Source organism: Eubalaena glacialis, chromosome 4 (genome assembly GCF_028564815.1).
Source record: "Eubalaena glacialis isolate mEubGla1 chromosome 4, mEubGla1.1.hap2.+ XY, whole genome shotgun sequence".
NCBI lineage: Eukaryota > Metazoa > Chordata > Mammalia > Artiodactyla > Balaenidae > Eubalaena > Eubalaena glacialis.
In genome coordinates, this window is record NC_083719.1 from 31713769 (window position 1) to 31734662 (window position 20894).

Below are 20894 nucleotides of genomic sequence, written 5' to 3' on the forward strand. Positions count from 1 at the left end.
GTGAGGCCCCATGTTGATGCCCCCTTGGACACAGTTACATCCAAAGGGACATAATTGTGAGATGTAATTTAGAATCAGAACTGTCCGAGAATTGAGGGCATAGGGAGCAAAAAATTGGGGGATACACTGTTCTAGATGATGGCCAGCCACCAAAGTAGGGCGGAGCAAGTGAGTGCCTGTTCTGTGTCCTTTATCACATCAGGTCCCCCCATTAGTGCTTCAGTCACTGTTGATTGACAAATCTGTGTGGCATTGTTTTGGCAGCAATAGCCTCTTTCCTGGACGCCTTCATTTTACTGTGATAGTTGACTTGTGATACGGGCATATTATTTTATGCAGGTACATTACCTTTGGTTAAGAGCTAGTAAATCTGCTTCATTAATTACAAACTATTTTTAACCTTGCTGTTAAATTGAGAGACAGACAACAAACATGAGACAACGCAGCCTCCCCTAAACTGACTGGTACAAACTAGTACAAACGCTTCATGAAGCGTTATTTTGTAGATTTCCTTTAGTTCTGAAGGAGCCTGGTCATACTGGCGCCCATGCAACATTTGGTCTTTGAATATAAAAATACTTTTCCAGGTAATTTTTTCAAATTATGAAAAACAATATAATAACATCCTGTAAAGCTTACTAAATAGAAGAAAACAGGAAAAAAAATCATCCTTAATCTCAACTACCTTAATGTAACAATTAGCCTTTTACTCTTGCCTTCCAGTTATTTTACAAATGAGTATTTCGTATGACTCTAATAACAGTATTGATGGCAATTGGGTATACTTTTTACTTAACACTACATCCTAATTGTTGCTACAGAGTGATACAAGCCTCATTCTTAAAATAAACTTTTAATTTTGAAATTAATTTAGATTTATAGAGAGTTGCAAAAATAATAGAATTCCTGTCTATCTTTTACCCAGTTTCTCCTCATGTTAACATATTATATAACCATGGTACATTTGTCGAATCTAAAAAATTAACTAGTGCTAGTACTAACCAGTAATAGTACAATATTATCAAATAAACTACTGACTATTTGGATTTCACTCATTTTCCCACTATGTCCTTTCCCTGTTCTAGATCCTAAGAAACCGTAACGTGTTTAGTCAAATCTCATTTTTGATGTTTGTATAACAGTGCATCTTGGTAATGTACTATTATTGACGACTTTTGCCCTGTTTCTAAATATTTAGATTGTTTATGGTCTTTCTGTATCACGAGTGATCCTCTGAAGAACATCTTCATGCGAGCAGCCTTCTCTTCTTTTAAGATTCTTTCCTCACGACAGACTGTAATCCCACCTCTGAGAGTCCAAGGGAAGGAACACACTTGTGGCTCTGGATATTACTGCATTTTGCCAAATTGTCTTCCAAAATGCCTGCGCTCATTTACTCTGCCATAAGTAATTTTTTGAGACTAGCACATTTATGTACTCTTGTCAGCATTAGTTACTATCACTTAAACATTTTTGGCTAATTTAATAGGTGAAAATGACATCTCAATTTTAAGAAGTTGTATTTATTTGATAACTAGCAAATTTGAATATTTTGCCATGTGTATTTATCAGCTATATTTTCTCTTATGGGAGTTGTCTCTTCATATTTTATTTATTAGGACCTGAATATGTTTTTTCTCAGTATGTATGAGTTTTATAATAAAGGTATCCCTTGGCCTGCATTTTGCTGGAATTATTTACCTTTTGATCTGTTGCTTTTATTTTTTCTTTTGTAATCTTTGAAGAGCATAATCAAGTTTTATGACATGGATCCATCACTTTTGATTTATTTTCTTTAGCACTTTTAAGCTTAGAAAGGTTTATCTTCAAAAAAAAAGTATCTGATTTTAAAATTCAATTCTTTTCCACCTTTAACCATTTGATTTCCCATCTTTAACCATTCGATTCATCTGAGATAGTTTTGGTGTTTGGCCCAAATGTCTGACCTGGCCACCTCTCACTCACCAGCTGCCGATGACCACACCTCCTACATCAGCAGCAGTCAAAGCTGCCTTGGTGATCCTAGATGAGTGGATGACACACACCCCTCCCCTGCGCTGCCCAAGGCAGAATCCTTGGAGCTTTCAGGACTCTCACTCACCACCCCACCCACATCTACTCAACCGTGGCGCTCTGTTATGTGATGCTTCCCCCGACTCTTTGAGGAAGAGTGTATACTCCTCCCTCTGCTTGGGACACTTCTCCATCCCCACTTTGTCACATTCTTATTAGTCTGCCAGGTGGAGTCAGGTGTGTCCTTGCTATGTGCCACCAAAGTGCTCCATCCTTCCCTCTATGTTCCTCACACCCAACTGTAATGTCCTGCTAACTTGTTGGTGGTCCCCTGTGTCTCTTCATTGTTAAGGTAGCCTCACCAACTAAGCCAGTGCCTGATACGTGTAGGAGCTTGATAAATATATGTTAGGTGTGTGAAAGAGTGAATAAATGAAAGAATATGCCGATAAAATAGAAGTCATACCTAGCTGTGTTCCAGCAGGGCTTAATTTGAATACTTTCTTAGAGAATATGAACATAAAGGGGATAGTATATTAGAATTCAGGCTTTTCATGGTACCAGCATGTCATGGATACTGTGGATTGGCTTGTTCAACAACATCCATTTTACCCTCCTTCTAGGTGCCATTACTGTAATGCAAAGGCTGGAGAAATAAAAACATTTCCCAGACTGCCTTGCAGTCAGTATTCTGGATGTAAATTAGGTCCCACCAATTAGATGCACTCTTAGGACTTAGAGAGGCAGGAATGGGAGGAAGGCCACTCTCCGGCTGCTGATTCTCCTGCCAAGCAAGGCCATCAAAACATGACAACCAATCATTCCAAGGTGCACCACCACTTTCGTGTGTGTCTGGAGGCAATTGTAATGGTAGGAATGGCAGGATCGAGTGTGAAGGCTGGGGTTTCTTGGTTTTGAATCACTGCAATAGCGAATTAGCTAGTTATCATCTATCTACCTATTACCTCTCTCACTTTCTCACCTATTTATTTACATATTTATAAAATAGAGCTAATGGAGACTCCTGAATTCCAGTCCCCTAGTCTTTCCACCAATTTTGTAACCACCTTTGTGCTTAAAATACCTAGAGAGTTTTCTGTTTTCTGTACTGAACAGATTCACAAGGGATACAAGGACTGGTTCCCCACTCACTGACCCAAGTAGCCCAACTTGATAAGTTGTAATTTTTCCCAAAATGAAGAGAGTAGTGCTATTCCTAGGACCTAGGATGAGATTGTGCTTACTGGTTATTCTGTGGTCTGTGAGGGTTCTGTAAATCATTTCCACTATCTTTTCCCCCATTCCCAGCTTCCTTTGAGATTTTGATAGCATAGACCTCAACTCAGCAATAAAACTGCCCAGTAATAAATGATTATACAGCCGGACCCAAATGTAAAACTACACAGGAAAAAGTATAGGTAAATGACTCAGATCTTTTAACATATTAAGAGCTCTTTTAAATCAGTGGGAAAAAAAATATAACCCAATTGAAAAATGTACAAAACACATGAAGGGAGGAAGAAAAATAGCCAAAGAAGATATTAAAATATTCCTCTTTCTTTCTTATCAAAGTAGCAACGATTTTAAAGTAATAGATCTGGTGAAGATGTGTTCCTTATACTGGGCATTCTCATACACCTCCATAAGCTTCTAAATTGGTTAATTTTCTAGATGTAAGTTTGGTTACATTTATAAAAATCTTTAAAACATTCATTCTCTGGATCAACAGTTTTCAGCCGGAATCAGTTTTGCCTGCCGTGGGGCATTTGGCAATGTCTGGAGATGTTTTTGGTTTCCACAACTACAGTTGGTGGGTGCTACTAGCATCTAGTGGGCAGAGTCCAGGGCTGCGTCTCAACATCATCCTTCAACACACAGGACAGCCTGCATGAAAAAATATACAGCCCGAAATGTCAGTAGAGTGGAGGTTGAGAAATTCTGTCTTAGACACAAAAATTCTGCTTTGAGAATTTACCCAAATGAAAAAATTGAATGTACTTCAAGATTCATTTATTAAATCCTTTTTGGAGAGCAACAAGTCAGTAGCTATTAAAAATTAAGATGCATATACTCATAATTTTTAATAGATATCCATCCTAGAAATGCTTGGACTTTTGTGCATGAAAAGGCACACACACAGATGTTCTTCTCAGCCTTATTTTTAACAGTGAAATTTTGGAAACAACCTAAATGTCAATTACTGGAGTAACAGTTAATGTCCGTGCATGCTCTGCATAGCAGAGTATTTGGCCATCCCACCGCCCACTACTCTTTTCCTATGATCCTGTCCTCCTTTGGGAAACTCCTGTACAGTGGATAGGCTTGGTGGAAGAACTATTTCCAGGACTCCATTCATCCTGTCCATTTCCAGTTTGGAAACCAGAAAAAACTGATCTTTCCTCGCTGATCCTTTGGTCACATGACATGTTTGTCACATGACATAAGACTGGCCAATCAGATGGGACTTTAAATCTTGAACCAAGGCAGAGCCAGAGAATAGTTGAAGATCAAATCCCTGAGTGGCAGCACTGGTGGCAGTGGTAGGTGTCTATGGCAGTTATTGCCAATTGATGACACTGAACCTCTGTTACTTGGTCCACCAGAAAGGCCTTCGATTTTGTTATCGAAAATATTGGTGGTGGAAGGCCCCAGCAGTAGCCCAGTAAATAGACACATTAGATCTCTGTGAATTGCAAACAAAGTAGCCCAACTGATATGCTGGAGAATTATACACAGTCACTAAAAAGAAAGATTATCAGGACATATTAGTAAGTGGAAAATCAAACTGAAGAACACTCGTTCACTAAAGGAACGTTTATTGAGCTCTTCCATTCATCAGTCTCTGTGCTCTGAACAGGACATACCTAGTTGCTGCCCTCATGGAGCATTATTTAAAATAGCAAAATATCAGAAATAAATTGTGTCTAACAATAGTGGAATGAGATACACTATAAATTATGGCACATGCATTATATGGAAGAGCTAACAGCCATTAAAAATAAAAATAATTATTTTGATTAGTAAATACATACTATCAGTTTATATATATTAATATTTATATATATACACTATATATACTAAGTCAAATAAGAATATATATGAATATATATTGAATATATATAATATGAATATATATGAATATTATATATAATGAACACAATAGACAATTAAAATTATATATACATTATATAAATAAAAATATACATATGTGTGTATATGTGTGTGTGTGTATATATATATATATATATATATATATATTTCAAAAAATTCGATGTAACCAAAAGGAGGTATACTATATAAAAATGTTGGCAGGACTCATTTCTGAATGATGGAATTTTTTGTTTTTGTTTTCTAAATTTTGAAACCTGCGTATGTTGTTTTTATACACATAAAATTTATTGTTTATAACCATAAAATTATTTAAGGTAAGAATACAGTAAAACATTTGAAATTTCCTAACCCCATTTTATACTAAACCACATTTTTGAAATATTCAGCAATAAGGATATACGAGCTATATAAACAGAATCTATATAACATATCTATAAAACATATATGTTACTGAGTAAACCAAAAAAAATTCACTATCTTGCTTTAATACATTCTAAGTGCCTTGGTCTATGCTACCCTGAATCTCCCTTTGCTGGTCCTTGAGGTATTAGGAGTTACAGAAGGGACTGTGGGCAATAACTGGGCTGATTTCCCTCCCATTGCCGGTTTGGGAGGGGTCAGTAGAGGTCTGGTGAAGTCAGCTGCCACAGGTGTGGCCTACTGGAGAGATGTCTGCATTTCTGGCCTGTGAAATCATCTTTAAGTATGCTCTCCATCTGTAAGCACACACTCTTGTATCTCGTGTTAAGTGTACTCAAGGTGGGATGCGTGGAGCTTTAACACCATCTCTTTTGTTTTGGGGCAGGCAAGGTGGGGCCGCCTCTTGATATCATGCTGGAGGCACTGAACTGTACAGCTTTCAGCATCCAGTGGAAGATGCCAAGGCATCCTGGGAGCCCCATCATGGGGTATACTGTGAGTACCTGGGCACGGGGACGTCTGTAGTGGGTGTGTTGGGGTAACTGTTCCTCCTTCCCATCTTTGCTCCTCCTGTATACGGCCTGCTGATACCAGCCTTCCCGTGTGGGGCTTCATTCTCCCTCCGTGAAACCAGAGGAGATGTTTCCCTATAAGGTCATTTGTAAGTGCCCTGAAAGTCAGTTGGCTCTACTGAGTCCTTGCCCTGTTCAGGGATGGGAAAATATAAACTCAGTAGAAGACATGCTTCCTGATCTCCAATTGCCCACAGTTAAATTTGGAAAGTAAAGCAGAAACATGGGAAATAATAGGGAGTCACTGTCCTATTTTGTCAATAGGACAAAATAATGTAAAATCTGAATGAAAGTGACGGGGTGGACAGGCAAAGTGGAGAAGGAAACAGAGAATGCATTCCTACCTCCGAGAGTTTACAAACTGACCCTTTTTCAGTTTACCAAAATGTTTTCTTTGAACAGTGTTTTTAAAAATGAGTCAACTTTTAGAAGTTAGGATTGGGATTGACATATATACACTAATATGTATAAAATGGATAACTAATAACTGCTGTATACAAAAATAAATAAAATAAAATTCAAAAATTCCAAAAAAAAAAAAAAAAGAAGTTAGGAGATTTCAGATAAATACTTGAAAGGCTAAAATCTCTGGGACTATCCAGAGAGCTGGCTACCCCAGGCTCACCTTCCTATGGGGCACCAAGTCCGCTGGAGCTGAGCTGCCCACCGGGATGTAAACCCCCCGTAAAACCCTAGACCCACCATTCCCTCCTGTCTCCCCTTCACCAAGGGAGAGAAGCCATGTATCATGACCCTTGTCCTGTTGTCATCTTAAAGTAGAGAAATGGATTTCTGGACTCAGGTAGAATCACAAGTGGGAAAATGAAAGATTACCTGAGAGAATCATGGTTTCGGGGAAAATACTAGGAGCCGGGTCCAGCCCTCTCCATTCCACTTTACTCCGTGTCTTCCTCTGGGTCTCTGCAGGCTTAGGAGTTTGCAACCCTGGCCAGGTATGTCTGATGTTTGCTGACAAGGAACTAGTGTGAGAGAGGTGAGGCAGCGCACCTCAAGACCCGCTGTGGTTGCCAGCACAGTTCGAACCCCGGGCCCTTGGTCTGGTGGCGAAGTGCTGGCCCCGCTCTCACCCGGATGTCTGCATCTTTTCCAGGTCTTTTACTCTGAGGTCGGCGTAGATAAATCCCTGCAGGAGCGGTCCCACGGTGTGCCACTCGGCCTGGATACCCTGACCACAGTGAGTAGCTCCATCCTGGAAGCCTCCTAAAAGCACATCCCTGGTTGGCATTTCACTGATATTCAGAAAGATTTCTAATTTGGTGTGTATATGTGCTGCTGAATGTATAATAATAATAATAATAGCAACAACAATGAAAACTAATGTTTGTATAGTCCTTTGGAATTTAGAACGTCTTTCGTGTCCATAAACCCATCACGTGCATGTGTTATCTCCAGAAAGGCAGCCGTACGAGGAAAGCTTCCAGAAAGGCAGCTTCCATGCTGGACTCAGCCCACCCCATTTATCCTGCGAGAAAACAGCTCTCTTACAGCTGTTTTTTCCCCTTCTTTTCTCCATAAAATTCAATTCTGATTTTTTTTTGAAATCCCAATAAAGCTTTATAAATAAATATGACACATTTGTTTCTTCTCAACTCCCTGGAGACACAATGCAGAAGAAAACGATGTAATTGGAAATGTATATTCAAACGGTGCAAGTTGTTTATTTTTCTTCCCCAGCCGGCATCCTGTCCTTCCACTAACCAGTTGCTGGCTCTTCATGTATTTCTTTTCTGTTTCCTGTCAAGGTCTCTTGGGGTGAATTTCTCTGCCTTAGGCATGTTCTGTTTCCTTTTCTTTCACTCACCGGCTCCTTCCCCATTCTACTAAATTATTCTACAGGCTAGAGCCTTTCTAATTGCTCTACAAGGAGTTAGCATAAGTGCCCAGAATACCGTAGCTATAATGGTGGTGGAGGACGAGGTGGTGATTGTAACTCCTATTTAGTAAATGCCTGCTGGGCGCAGCACCTAGAAACTTATTTGTCATCCGTGATGAGTAGCTGTCACTTACTGAGAGTCTGTTACCTGCCAGGCGCTCTTCCTCATGCTTTACATTTGTTCTTCCATTTCATCTTTACAACTATACTGTGACCTCATTTTCCTGACAAGGATGCTGAGACTCAGAGAGGTGAAGTAACGTTCTTCAAACCATATGTTAGCAAGTAACAGTTGACTGTAAACCTAGGGCAGACTGAATTCTGGGTCCTGCTCTGGCTATTTTTACCAATGCTCTCATGACTCAAAAAAGAAGAGATGCACGTGTTCGGCTTGTTTGTATTTTGCATGCTGCTTTTATTCTCAGACTTTTGCTTAAGTACCCCTCATTTGCCTCAGGAGCCCTCAGCCCCAGCCTCTGTGGTTTAGTCTATCCTGAGGGGGGGAGGTCGGGTTGGCCGCACCTAGACCACCACCGGTTGAGGTGCCATCTCCCCTTGACAGCACTGGAACTTTCAACGAGCCCCTGGACCCCACCGTGGGACTGACATCATCCCTAGCGGTGTTCCCAGCTGCACAGCCTCCTGTCCTGTAGTGAATGTGGCTCACGGCTCAGACTGGAGCACAGCCTGTGCAGAGAGGGCACGGTGCTGGTGACAGGGGTCCTGGAGTTCGCACAGTGCCTCTCAAATCAAGATCCTGCCCCGTTACATGAACCCGGGCCCGACACTCTGGCATTTCTGGGAAGGCCGCTGCGGTGCAAACAGAAAGCACAGGCCAGGAAGGGAGACAGGCACCCTGGGCTTCCAGACCTCCTTCCTCCACTTACAGGTTGGGTAGCTTTGGCCAAAGCTACTTAAACTGTCTAAACCTCAACTTTCTCCCATGAAAGGGGTATAATAATTATACTGTTGTGAGTGGCAGATAAAATTGTGCATGTAAAAGCCTTTAGTAAAAAGTAAGAAGCCTTATAGATGTTAGTTGCTATTCCTGATGATCATTGCCTTTATGTTAAATATATTCTCTCCATTCACTACACTGAGGTGTTAGAATATGCTACCAAATTATAGCATTTGATTACCTTGCCGATTTCAACAAACTTGCACAGTTGCTACTCTCCACCCAGCACGAGGTAACACACAGCCGCTGTTCTTGGGCAGCTTTCGGTCTCATTGAGAAAACCACATTTACATTGATAAAACAATTAGAGAGCAACGTGAGACCAGATGTCGTTTACATGCCACTTACTAGACAGACTGAGGTTTTGAAGACGGAGAGATTAGTGTAGGAACAAGTGGTCAAGAGGTAAAACTGGGGGCTGAGAATTGAAGCAGGGGCAGTTTCTGGAAAGGCAGAGGAGAGAGAGGGGCATTCAAGTCGAAAGGAATGGTTTGAACCGAGGGAATGAACACACATGTGTGTGTACATGCTCGTGGGCTTGTGTGTTTGGGCAGAGGGGCAGGGGAGGTGCAGAATACAGAGAATGGAGAGAGGAAATGATGACTAGACATGAACGCAGCAAGTCAGGAAGGGGGAGGGGAGCGGTCTGGTACGGCAGAGGGGGCTCTGGATTTAGATGACTCGCATTCAGATTCCTGTATGACAACACACCAGCTGGGTAACCTTACTGGGTCTCAGTTTCCTCATCGACAAAACAGGAACTGGAATAGGAGCTATATCATGGGTAGCGTATCTGTGGTTCCCAGCCTGTGTGCTTCAGGGCTCTGCAGCAAACTCACAGGGGCCTTGTGGAATATTTGAACTCTGCACGGGAAACAGCAACATCTGTGTAAACTACTACTACCAAATATTTTGGGTATAACTATTGAATAAATGGAACCGTTAGGGATTTTTTCTGGATTAGAGGTGCTGTAAAAATAATACTGCGATACTAATGGTGCCATGAACAGAGAAAGTTTGGGAACCTCTGTACTCCATCACATCATCCTGTAGCATCCTACAGACCTCAATCTGTCTAGTAAGTTGCATGTAAATGACATCTGGTCTCATGTTGCTCTCTAATTGTTTTATCAGTGTAAATGTGGTTTTCCCAATAAGACCAAAAGCTGCCCAAGCAAAGCAGCTTTTAATGTTGTGGGCATTAAACAAGGTCATGGTCGTAGAACCCTCAGCACCACATGCGGCACAGAATAAGAACTGAGTGAGCGTTCAAGAGAAATCACATTGCCAAGGTGTGTGTTTGCTGCCCTTGGCTATACGTGGTGGAAGGGCAGCTACTCTATGAGTTCATTTTAGTTCCTGCAAGCTTTCCTTTCCTTTTCATATTGTTTTGTTTTTTCTCCTCTCCAGGGACGATTGGATCATCAGATGATTTTTGTAAGTATGCTTTCGAAAAGTTAAACCCTTGCCCCAGCCCTGGATTCAGGGGGTCTCTCTTCATCAAAATGTTGATTTTCCTGCATCTCCCTCGCTGATTAAGGCCTACAGAGAGTGCTTGGTTCTAGCGGGAGCAGCAGTCGCGGAGCATACCGGGTGAATTTTTAATCATTTAGAAAGAAACTGTTTTATCTCACATGGTAGAGTAAGGTTAAGAGCAACGTTTTTAAAGGTTGAAGTAATTTAAGTTCTGTTCCAAGACAAGGTGAAAAAGATTGAAAAGGAGAGAAAATATTTCAACTAGCGAGCCCCACGGTGAGGGGAGCTCCTCCACCCCCTTTTCCTTTTTCTTTCCTCACTGGCCCTAACAATCCTAGACCTTCTCAATGAGACAAAACCGGGTCACCTAAACCTGGTTGATTGACTTTCTGGAAGAATGCTGAACAGAGGATTGGGCTGACAAATGGTTAGTCCGATTCAACTGAAGAAATGACCAAAATAACCTGGTGGATTATGTGGAATTCTGATGCACTCTTTGATAGTCTGCCTATATAAAGGCTTCTGATTTGATTAGCATTTGACACTTAACCTTTTCTTAGAAGAACAACCAGCAGGTTTCATCCTGGAAAAATAAATAGTAAAACAAATCAGGACAATTTGGTAATGTTTTTAGAGTTAGGAATAGAAGTGGATGCTTAAACTGGTGGTCTTCAACACTTTTTGATCACGCATACCATCAGTTAAAAAATATTTGAACATATATCAATATATGCATATGTATGTATTTGTAAATTATACATCTGCTACTCTACATGTATACTGTGTACATTATAAAATCCCACAGCATTTTAAAGGAGGAGATAAAATAGAAGTAGAAAGTTCTTATGTTTTCTTCCAACATCTCAGTAGATTGTCTTGCTCTCTCAGGGGGATGCACCACCGCCCTGCTTTGGAGTCCACTGGTCTGGCTGACCCAGAATAGTGATTCTATTTGGGTCTTATCCAGGGTTAAGGGATAAAGCAGACAGGAATCATGAGACTTGCATCTAGTCCCAGCTCCGTCACTAGAGCAAGGGTAACTGTGGGCAAGGTCACTGAACCCCCTTGAACCTCTCCTTGACTATAAAATGAAGAGGCCAATTAGTAATGGTTGCCAACTTGGGGTTTCCTTGTTCCCTGTGGGCATATGGAAATAGGTGTGGGTGTTCTAGTGAACAAGCTTCAGGGATACTGACTCTCCTGCAATATGCAGGGTAGATCCATACGAGGAAGATTTGTCCAGCCCCAATGCTGCCCCTCTTGCAAAACCCTGGAAAATACTCTATTTCTGTGACCACTCAGGGAATGGAAATCCCTCCACTCTGGCCTGCACAGCCTTCCTCTGGACCTTTGGAAGAAGGCTGTTTGGAAGATAACCCTTTTCTATTTCCCTGTACCTTCCATCTAATGATGCTAAATATTCCCAACTTCTACTAAGGCAGCCGAGGCACAGACTTAACTTATAGAGTCAACTGTGAAGTTGAACCCAAAGTTACTAGCTACCAGTGAAGGTTATTTTAGAAGAATTGTAGAATTTCCATGTTGAAACTTTGGCCCAGAGAAGTTAAGTGGCATCCCCAAAACCACACAGCTCTTTGGCTCTAGAGTCTGGGTCTCCTGGCTCCTAGTCCAGTGCTGTCCCACTTCATGCCTCCTCTTAGCTGTGCTCACTGGATGCCCTCCCGGTGTAGGGGCTACTTGTCCAGACTAGTGAACAAGACAACATACAGCTTCATTTCTGGAAACAAACCACCTGGGTTTCCAGCAGTAGGAGAAAAGTGCAGCATGGAAGCAGGTAAAGGTGAGGTTTGATTCAAGGTCAGAGATTTAAGTTCAGAGCCATTCAACACGGTTTCATCATTGCAAAGTGAACAGGGATTCAGTTAAGAATAGTCCCATCTTTTCAGGGGCTCCTCTTACATAGCTATCCAGGTTGTTTTTGAACATTGGGTCTAGCATGAATTAGAATGAAAGTTTAGCAGGCCCCAAACCCCACATAACAGTGATCCTAACAAGATGTGCATTCTTGTTCCATCATGTAATGGTCTGGATATAACCAGTTTAGGGCTCTTCTGGTGGCTTCCTTGTGCCAGGATTCTTCCATCTCATTGCTTTGCCAACCCCTCTGGCCTGCCTCCCCATCATCCAAAATAGCTTACTACCTCATCCACATTCTAGCCAAAAGATGAGGAAAAGGGGAAAGGGAACATATCACTTACTATTGAAGGGATAATTCAGAAATTGCCCTCAGCGTTTTTGCTCACATCCTATTGGACAGAATTTAGCCACATGGTCACATCTAGATGCAAGGGAGGCTGGGAAATGTAGTCTTTGAGTGGCCATGGTCCAACTGAAATGTACAGGGGTTCTATTACAAGAAAGGAGAGAATGGATACTAGGGGCAGAGAGTCATTCCTATCACAGACTGTGAATGGAGGGAATAGATCTGGTGCAGTAGACATGGAAAAGGCAGTTTGACACCTGAAAAACAAGGTGCTAGCCTGAGGATTAGATGTACTCCGTCTTGAGTCAGGCAATCGGAAGCATATTAAGTCGTGCATTTTATCAGTGAAACCAGACCCATTCTTGCCCTGCCCAGAGTGTAGTTATATAAACTTTCTGGGTCCAGTTTCATCATCTATAAAATGAGGAGGATAAGACTGACATCTCAGAGCTGTTGTGAGAATTAAATGTGGCACTGGTATGCAAGGATTTTATAAATTCCAAAATGGAGTATAAGTTATGATTATATTATGATTATACAATCATAAGATAAAAGTTTGTTGTTTCTGGTAGTCTGTGAGGGAGGCAAGTGTCCTGGGGAATAGCTCACTTGGTTGTAAAGTTGTTGGAGCTTTCTTCCTGGGCTCAGTGAACTAACTAACTAGCCTTGCTTTAATCTTCTACAAATATAAATTTTCTGATCACATGACAGCCACTGGTGGTGTTAAAAGACAAAGGAGGCAAGCTTTGGAAGGGGTTTTGTATTTCGGAAAGGGACACAAAGTAGGGTTATTTTGCAGCAATTCACCCAACTTTGCTCCCCGCCCCCCAAAAAAGTATGGAAGGGACCAGAGGAGACTGTGGAATTCACTCTGGCTTCTACCCCAAGAAAGCAATTTCTCTGGCTTTGTTTCTCACCATCTTGTGCAGAAATAGGTCCAAGAGAGATAAATATTTTGACTAATTTTCAAACTTCCACAAGGTAAAAAAAAACAGTTTCTTTTTCTACTTTGAAAAGGGTATATTTAGCATCTTGTCTAGTTTGATGAAGGCTGAAGTAGTGGCCATAAGACATTTAAGGACAGAAATAGAAAGACTTGTGGAATTGTGCTGCATTTTACTAAAAAATTCAAGGGTTATCACAAGTCACATTATTCCGAGGGATTCCATTTGGAAGGAGAGATATTGGAGGAAGAAGTGACAGTTAAATCATTGAATCCAACCCCTCTTTTTATGACCCCAACTACTCAGTCCCCTTGACCCTTGCTCTCTTATGCTAATCTACTAGCCTGTCAGCTCAGGAAAAGACACCAGAAAAGACTGGAAATAGTTAGCTTCTGGGAGGGTGACCCTCCACCTCTCAGAATATACCTGGGCTAAAGGTAGCACTGATCTTCAAACAAAAAGATTAGTTGTTTTTTAATCCACATTAAGAACTTCTACAAGTGTAGTTTCCCTTGGTTTTCAGTGATCACTTTTAAATTGCGGATACATAAATTTCCATGTTTATAGATAAAATAATTATCTGGTCTTCAGTGTTTATGATAAGAATTTTTGATTTAAATATTATTTAATATTTTTCATTCATGTATTATCCAATTAGAACTTGGTCCCTGGAGTCAAACAAAGCAGGATTCAAATCCCCACTTTGCTGCTTAATAAATATACAGCCTTGAGCAAATCATTCACTTTTCAGAGATTCAGTTTTCTCCTCTGGAAGTGAAAATAAGAGTGATACCTACCTCATAGGCCTGATGGAAGACTCAGGCTATATATGTTCCTGGAACAGAGAAAACACTCAATAAATGGTAACTAATGGTAGCTGTATTTGGTATTGGTGCATAGCTAATATCTACAATAATCTATGAAACCACTTCACTACGCCTGTACTTCATACAGTGTAATGACTTCACAGGAGGAAGGGATTCTACAGCAAGGCTGTGAGAGCATTGGGTTGGTTTGAAAGTGTGATTCCGCTTCCCTGGGAAAAGCCTGGGAGTGGCAGTTGGGAGAGGAGGGAGACAGGAGTCTTGTATACACCTGGGGCCCCCAGCCTCCTAACCACCCAACTTGAAGTGAAATCAGGAGACAGATGGTAGAACTAGGCTGCACAGATGCAGAGAATTAGAGCAGGGGTGAGGATGGGGGACGGGGAGCTGCGAAAGCAGGACCGTATGTTCAGCAAGGACCCCTTGTGCAGTTATATGTAGGATGCAGTCAGGGGGAGAGAGAAGGAAGGGAAGATTGGAGACAGACACTCTCTTGGAGGCTGTAGAAATGGCGCAAGTAAGGATTCAAGGGAAGCGGAAGAAGGGAACAGGTCTGAAAGGTATGTGGAGGTGGCTGGGGGGAGGTGGGTAAGAGGCAGTCAGCCTTGTCTCTGGGGTTACTAACCCGGGGTCTGGGGCAGAGATACAGATGCTGTTAATCAAGTTGGAGCGGTCAGTAGGAGAAGCTGATTCTTGATGAGGTAATCTGTTTATATCCTACATCTTGGTTTGATTTTTTTCATTCACTCAGTAGTTCATTTATTCATTCATCAAAAAGCACTGTTTGAGCATCTGCTACATGTCAGATAATGCTAAGCTTTGGGATGCCAGAGGAGTAAGAACTTGCTTCCTGCCCTCAAGCAGGTGGGGAGAAGGTGACCAGTAAATAGACAATTACAGTATAAGGCGAGTGTTGCTACGATTGAGGTACACCAAGGATGCCAGGGAAGCATAGAGGAGGGATGCCTAACCAGACTGGGGGCTGGGGGTCAGAGAAATGAGGTAATGTCTTAGCTGAACTGAGTCATGAAGGATGAGCAGGGGTGAGCCAGGCAGGAGCAGGGAGAAGGACATTTCATGTAGAGGGAGCAGCCAGTTCAAAGGCCCAGAGGCAAGGAATTGAATGGCATAAATTTGAGCCCTGCCAAGTTCTTAAGTATGACTGGAATGTAGAATGTAAGGAAGGGAGGTGGCATGAGATGATGCTGGAAGGATAAACAGGGGGACGCAAAGATGCTATTGTAAGTGGAAGTGACATGATCAGATTTGGGTTTAGGAAAATAACTTAGCAGTGTGGAGTACAGATTGGATGTGCAGGAAGTATTGGTGGCCGGGAGAGTCAGAGCCATTGTCATCATTATGAGGACTTGGACTTAAATGGCTGTGAGGATAAAATGACATAAACAGATTCAAGTGATACGAAAGAGTATTGGTAACTGATTGAATGGTGGTTAGGGAGGAGGGGTGGTGAACATAGAGAGGAAAGTGTTGAGAATTTCTGGTTTAGGTAATGAGAGAGAGAACACAAAGGGTGAAGCAATTTTTTGTTGTGTTTTTGGTAGTCAGAGGAGGGATGGTTAGTTGAGCTTTGGTTCTGTTGAACTTGAGTTGCATGGTAGTTGCTGGGTAGAGAGGTTCAAGAGGCAGTCACAAACCCATGTCTGGAGATCAAGAGGCAGGTTAGAGCTGGAGATGGTGGGAGATGTCATTCAAAGGTGCTAGAAGTTAAGGGAGTGGTAGATGAGCTCACCTAAGCAAGGCTACAGAGTGAGAGGAGATGGTGAGGGGTAAACTTCTGGGAAAGACCAACACCTAAGGGGCCAGAAGAGAATGGGGAGTGGCTGGAGGATACTTGGAAGGTGCAACAAGAGAAGTAGAAGGAGACATGGAGGAGCAGTCACAGTTTCCAAGGAAACCAAGAGATTTCAGAAGCAAGGGTGGGCAACAGTATTGAAAGCTGCAACTAGTCAGGTAAAGATGGAGACATTCCCACTGGGTTGACTGCAGAGTCTTTGTGGTGACTTTGGTAGGAACATCTCAGTTGTTTGCAGTGAGGAGAGGCCAGATGGGAGCAAGTTGAGGAGTGAATAGGAGGCGAGAAGGTAGAGACAACTTCTTTAAGAAGGTTGCATCTCTGGAGAGGAGACAGGGGCACATGCGTGGTGGGGAATAATTGATTGTCTAAGATAAGCGTGACTTGAGCACAGTAAATACTTATGGAAGCATCAGGTAGATAAGGGAGAGGTTGGAGATACAGGAGAAAGAGAGGAGGGGAGACAGATGGAGTTCAGAGGCCAGGAGAGGTGAAACAAGCCCTAGACCAGTGGTTCACAAACCTGGCTGCCCATATTAGCATCACCTGGAGAACTTTAAACAAACTGACACCCAGGCTCTGCCCCCCCCCCCGAGGTTCTGATTTAAGTGGCCTGGAGTGGAATCTAGCACTGGTATTTTTTTAGATCTTTGAGTGATTCTAACGTGCTTTCAGGGTTAAGAACTACTGTAGTAAGTATTCAATAACTATTTCTTGAATATTTTTAGAAGTTTTTGTCAATCAGTTGATTAGTTCTCCTTAGCAACAATGAATGTTTAATCATTTGCAGAGGATGTTGTGAAGAAATATAAGACAGGATACCTGCTCTCAAGTGGCTTGCGATTCCATGGGAGAAGTAGTAATAATTTTTAATATGTATAAGTGCTAATTTAGTGGCACAACACTTGGTAGGGTAATATCAGTTCTGTGTGGTCAGCTGTCAAGGGGAAGATTTTGGCCTCACAGAAGTGTAAGTGGAGAAAGTGGAGAAAAAGAAGGGTTCCACATGCCTAAGACAAGGGTTTCACATGCCTAAGACAATAATCATTACAATCCTGTTTCTTGAGGACATCCTTGGTACCAGCTACTTTACATACATTATCCCAAATATTGCAACTATGCAAGATAGTTAAACATCATCCCCATTTTACAGAGGAAGAAACTAAGGCTCAGGGAATTTAATATCAAGGCCATAGCTAGCAATAAGTGGCAGAGTCAGAATTCAAGCCCAGGACTGACTGATACCAAAGTCAGTATCATTTCCACTACAGTGTACTGGGACCAGTGGCATCAGGCTCCCACTTACTATTTGGTACTGTAGTCTCAAGATGGAGCAAGTCATCTTCAGCTGGGACTTTTTGGTCAAGGCTGTTTGTGCAGGTGAAGTTCACACACACATCCATCATCAGTCCTAGTTCTCAATGTTCTCAATGTGGGCGTTGATGAACCACCAGCAGCATCACTTGGGAACTTTTTAGGAATGCAAATTTTCAGACCCCTTCCCAGATTTACTGAATCAGAAACTTTGTGGGCCAGGCTTAGAAATTTTTTTTTTAATCTATCTATCTATCTATCTATCTATCTATCTTTATTATTTTTGGCTGCGTTGGGTCTTTGTTGCTGCGCGCGGGCTTTCTCTAGTTGCGGTGAGCGGGGGCTACTCTTCGTTGCTTCTCATTGTGGTGGCTTCTCTTGTTGAGGAGCACAGGCTCTAGGCACGCGGGCTTCAGTAGCTGTGGCACACGGGCTCAGTAGCTGTGGCTCTTGGGCTCTAGAGCACAGGCTCAGTAGTTGCGGCTCACGGGCTTAGTTGCTCCGCGGCATGTGGGATCTTCCTGGACCAGGGCTCGAACCCGTGTCCCCTGCATTAGCAGGCAGATTCTTAACCACTGTGCCACCAGGGAAGCCCCTAGAAATTTGTTTTAAGAAGCCCTCCTGGTGATTCTGATGCAGTTTAAAATTTGAGAACCAAAGTTTGAGTCCCTACTTTGTGGATATAAATCAAGACCTCAATTTGCTGTTGTGGCTAGTCCCTGAGCATCTGTGATATGCAAATGGAAAGAAAGAACTGGGGGATTCTAACCCTGGAAAAGATTGTTACCTGAATTCCAGCAGCCTAGTACTCTCATTGAAGAACTCAGATGTTATGAGCAACATCTGATAGGGTGAATGAGTCCCAGTTCTACGACAGTGTATTGATTCCAATAAAGGATAATTCATTAGTCTTGGGAAATATGTCATGGTGTTTTCCTCTTTGCAAATTAAAAAACTTGGCCAATCCTAGAGAAAGCAAAACAATCTCCCAAGCAAATTTCACAGGGGCCTCAAGATGCAACCCTCATGAGATTGTCTGGTTTGCCTCAAAAGAACTTCTGATCATTGACACATTTCCTGTTTGGTCATTGACAGGAGGAAGTGATCGGAGATTTGAAACCAGGCACTGAATACCGAGTAAGCGTGGCAGCTTACAGCCAGACTGGCAAAGGGCGGCTTAGCTCTCCTCGGCACATTACCACTTTGCTCCAAGGTAAAATGCGTTCAATTCATTGATAATAAGAAAGCGATGGGTGCTATTCATTCATTCCTTCATTCAGCATATCAGTGAGGGCCTACTATGTACCAGGCACTGTGCTATGCTAGGCTCTGGGAATTCAGTGGTGAACAAAAACAGGCACACAGCCCCTGCCCTCTCAGAACTTAGTAGCGTGGATCAAGACATTATCTAATTAATGTGTGGCCGCGGATAGTGAGAAGCGCTTCCCATAGTGCTGTAAGATCTTCCGTTGTCAGATCCGATATAGGGGTGCGATAAGGATTCCCTGAGGACATGACTGCTAAGTGGGAATTAAGTAAGTGGGAGTTAAGAAGGCGAGGAAGGGGAGTGGGAGAGGAGATCTTACAGGCCAGGGGAATCCAACATAGGCTTATTGAGGTGGTACTGCGCTGGACACTGGGGGACAAAAGTGGCTTGAAGACATCGTTGCTCATAGGAGCTCCTTGTGGAGGGAGAGGCACATGGTAGGCAAGTAGATCCAGTGCATCCGAGGTCTGCCCAGCTGGCTCTGGAAGCGCTCAGAAGGAGCACGTTCTCCACCCCAAGGCTCAGGGAGGGTTTCAGAAAGAACCATATCTTTGGCCCGGTTTTTGAAACCTGCATAGGCTTTTGCCAGGAAGAGAAGGCAGAAAAAATATTTCTGGCCGAAGCAATAAAGAAAGGCTGGGAAATAAATGTGGAAGCCTAGATATGAAAATAGTAACAGCAGTTACCTTGGGGTGATAGGATCATCCTACATCTTTACCCATGAGGCTTTTTCCAAATGTCCTACCATTGGTATGTGTTCTGATGATAGGGGGCAGGAAGAGATACACAAAAGAATTGAAAGTAAGTGACAGTAACGCTAAGCATTTAATTTTCCTTGTAGGTAAATTTCAATTCTGACTAGGCACGAAATTGAGGTCTAACTCCGACCTCTGCTAACAGAGGTTCTAAAGGGTACACATCATTGTATGTCCTGGGGTCGATAGTCTGGACATAATTTAGTTGGATTTCCAGCCTCGGGTGCTTGAGGAGAAGGGAAGACCAGCTCTCATTGACAAACCTTACATGAATCCGGTTGAGAATCCAGTTGTGATTGTGTGTGTGTGTGTGTTTATTTGGTTTGGAGTTTGAGGCAATTCTGAGCAGAGATGTTTAGGCTGTAGAAAGCACACATTTTTTTTATACATGAAACCTCTCCAGCAGCAAAGACCACAGCCAACTCTAGTTGTTCGCTGTCCTGCCTAGATTCCTGCCTGCTTCCAGTAGCACCTCAGCAGCTGCACGTCACTGTGGTTTCTGATTCCGAGGTGGCCCTATCTTGGAAACCTGGAGAGAGCGAAGGAAGCTCCCCTATTCAGTACTATTCTGTGGAATTCATCAGGTAAGTTAGTGGGTCACATTCAGAAGCCAAATGTACTGACCTCAGTCATTCCAAACACGATAGAAGACTCCATTGCCTGTGAATTTAAGAGACGACAAAGGCTTGGAGGCCTATATTTATACTCTGACTTGGGCCAGCACCTGTCCCCAGCCCTCTTTGATGGTGGGTCATCTGGTTAACCTGTCTGTACCCACCTCCTGACCTCTTCCCCACTTCCCCGCCACAGTCAGACTGTCCTAGGCTCTGAAAACTCCTGAGGGACCACTGCCAGCCTGCCTGTATTTCATGCTCAAAACTTGCCTCCCTGGCTTTGAAACATTATGTCTGAAGTATATATTTGATGGTGACTTTTCTCGAGGGAGAGGAAAAAAAACCTTTAGTGCAATGCATTGTTGCCTTTGCATCCATATTGCCATGGGACAAGTTTCTTGGTTTGGTTTCAGCTTTTTTCTCTTGTCTACCTCTCCACCTCTCGTATTCAGCTTATCAGAGGTAGAAGCTTATCAGAGGTAGAAGTTCTTCTAAGAACTTACAGATGTAAAAACATGGATTCTCAATGCTTCTATGTAATTTTAAGCAAGAACAAAACCAAAAAAACACCCACCCAACCAATGAGTAAAAGTAATTCCCCATCTAGGGCTCGTCCTCTGAACTCTAGTTGCAGTTGAATTTTGAATTGAAGCACCTAGTTGATGAAACAATGTTGTTCTCTACATTAAAGGTGA

At 42.4% G+C, this 20894-nt stretch overlaps 1 protein-coding gene across 1 annotated transcript in view; it reads left to right on the plus strand.

Moving 5' to 3' along the window:
- EGFLAM (EGF like, fibronectin type III and laminin G domains) overlaps positions 1-20894 on the plus strand; it is a 175327-nt gene that overhangs the window by 42439 nt on the left and 111994 nt on the right. The window contains exons 2-6 of the mRNA XM_061187729.1: positions 5930-6039; positions 7228-7311; positions 10379-10405; positions 18659-18776; positions 20034-20169. Coding sequence (XP_061043712.1) covers positions 5930-6039; positions 7228-7311; positions 10379-10405; positions 18659-18776; positions 20034-20169 — 475 coding nt within the window. The remainder of the gene's footprint in view (positions 1-5929; positions 6040-7227; positions 7312-10378; positions 10406-18658; positions 18777-20033; positions 20170-20894) is intronic.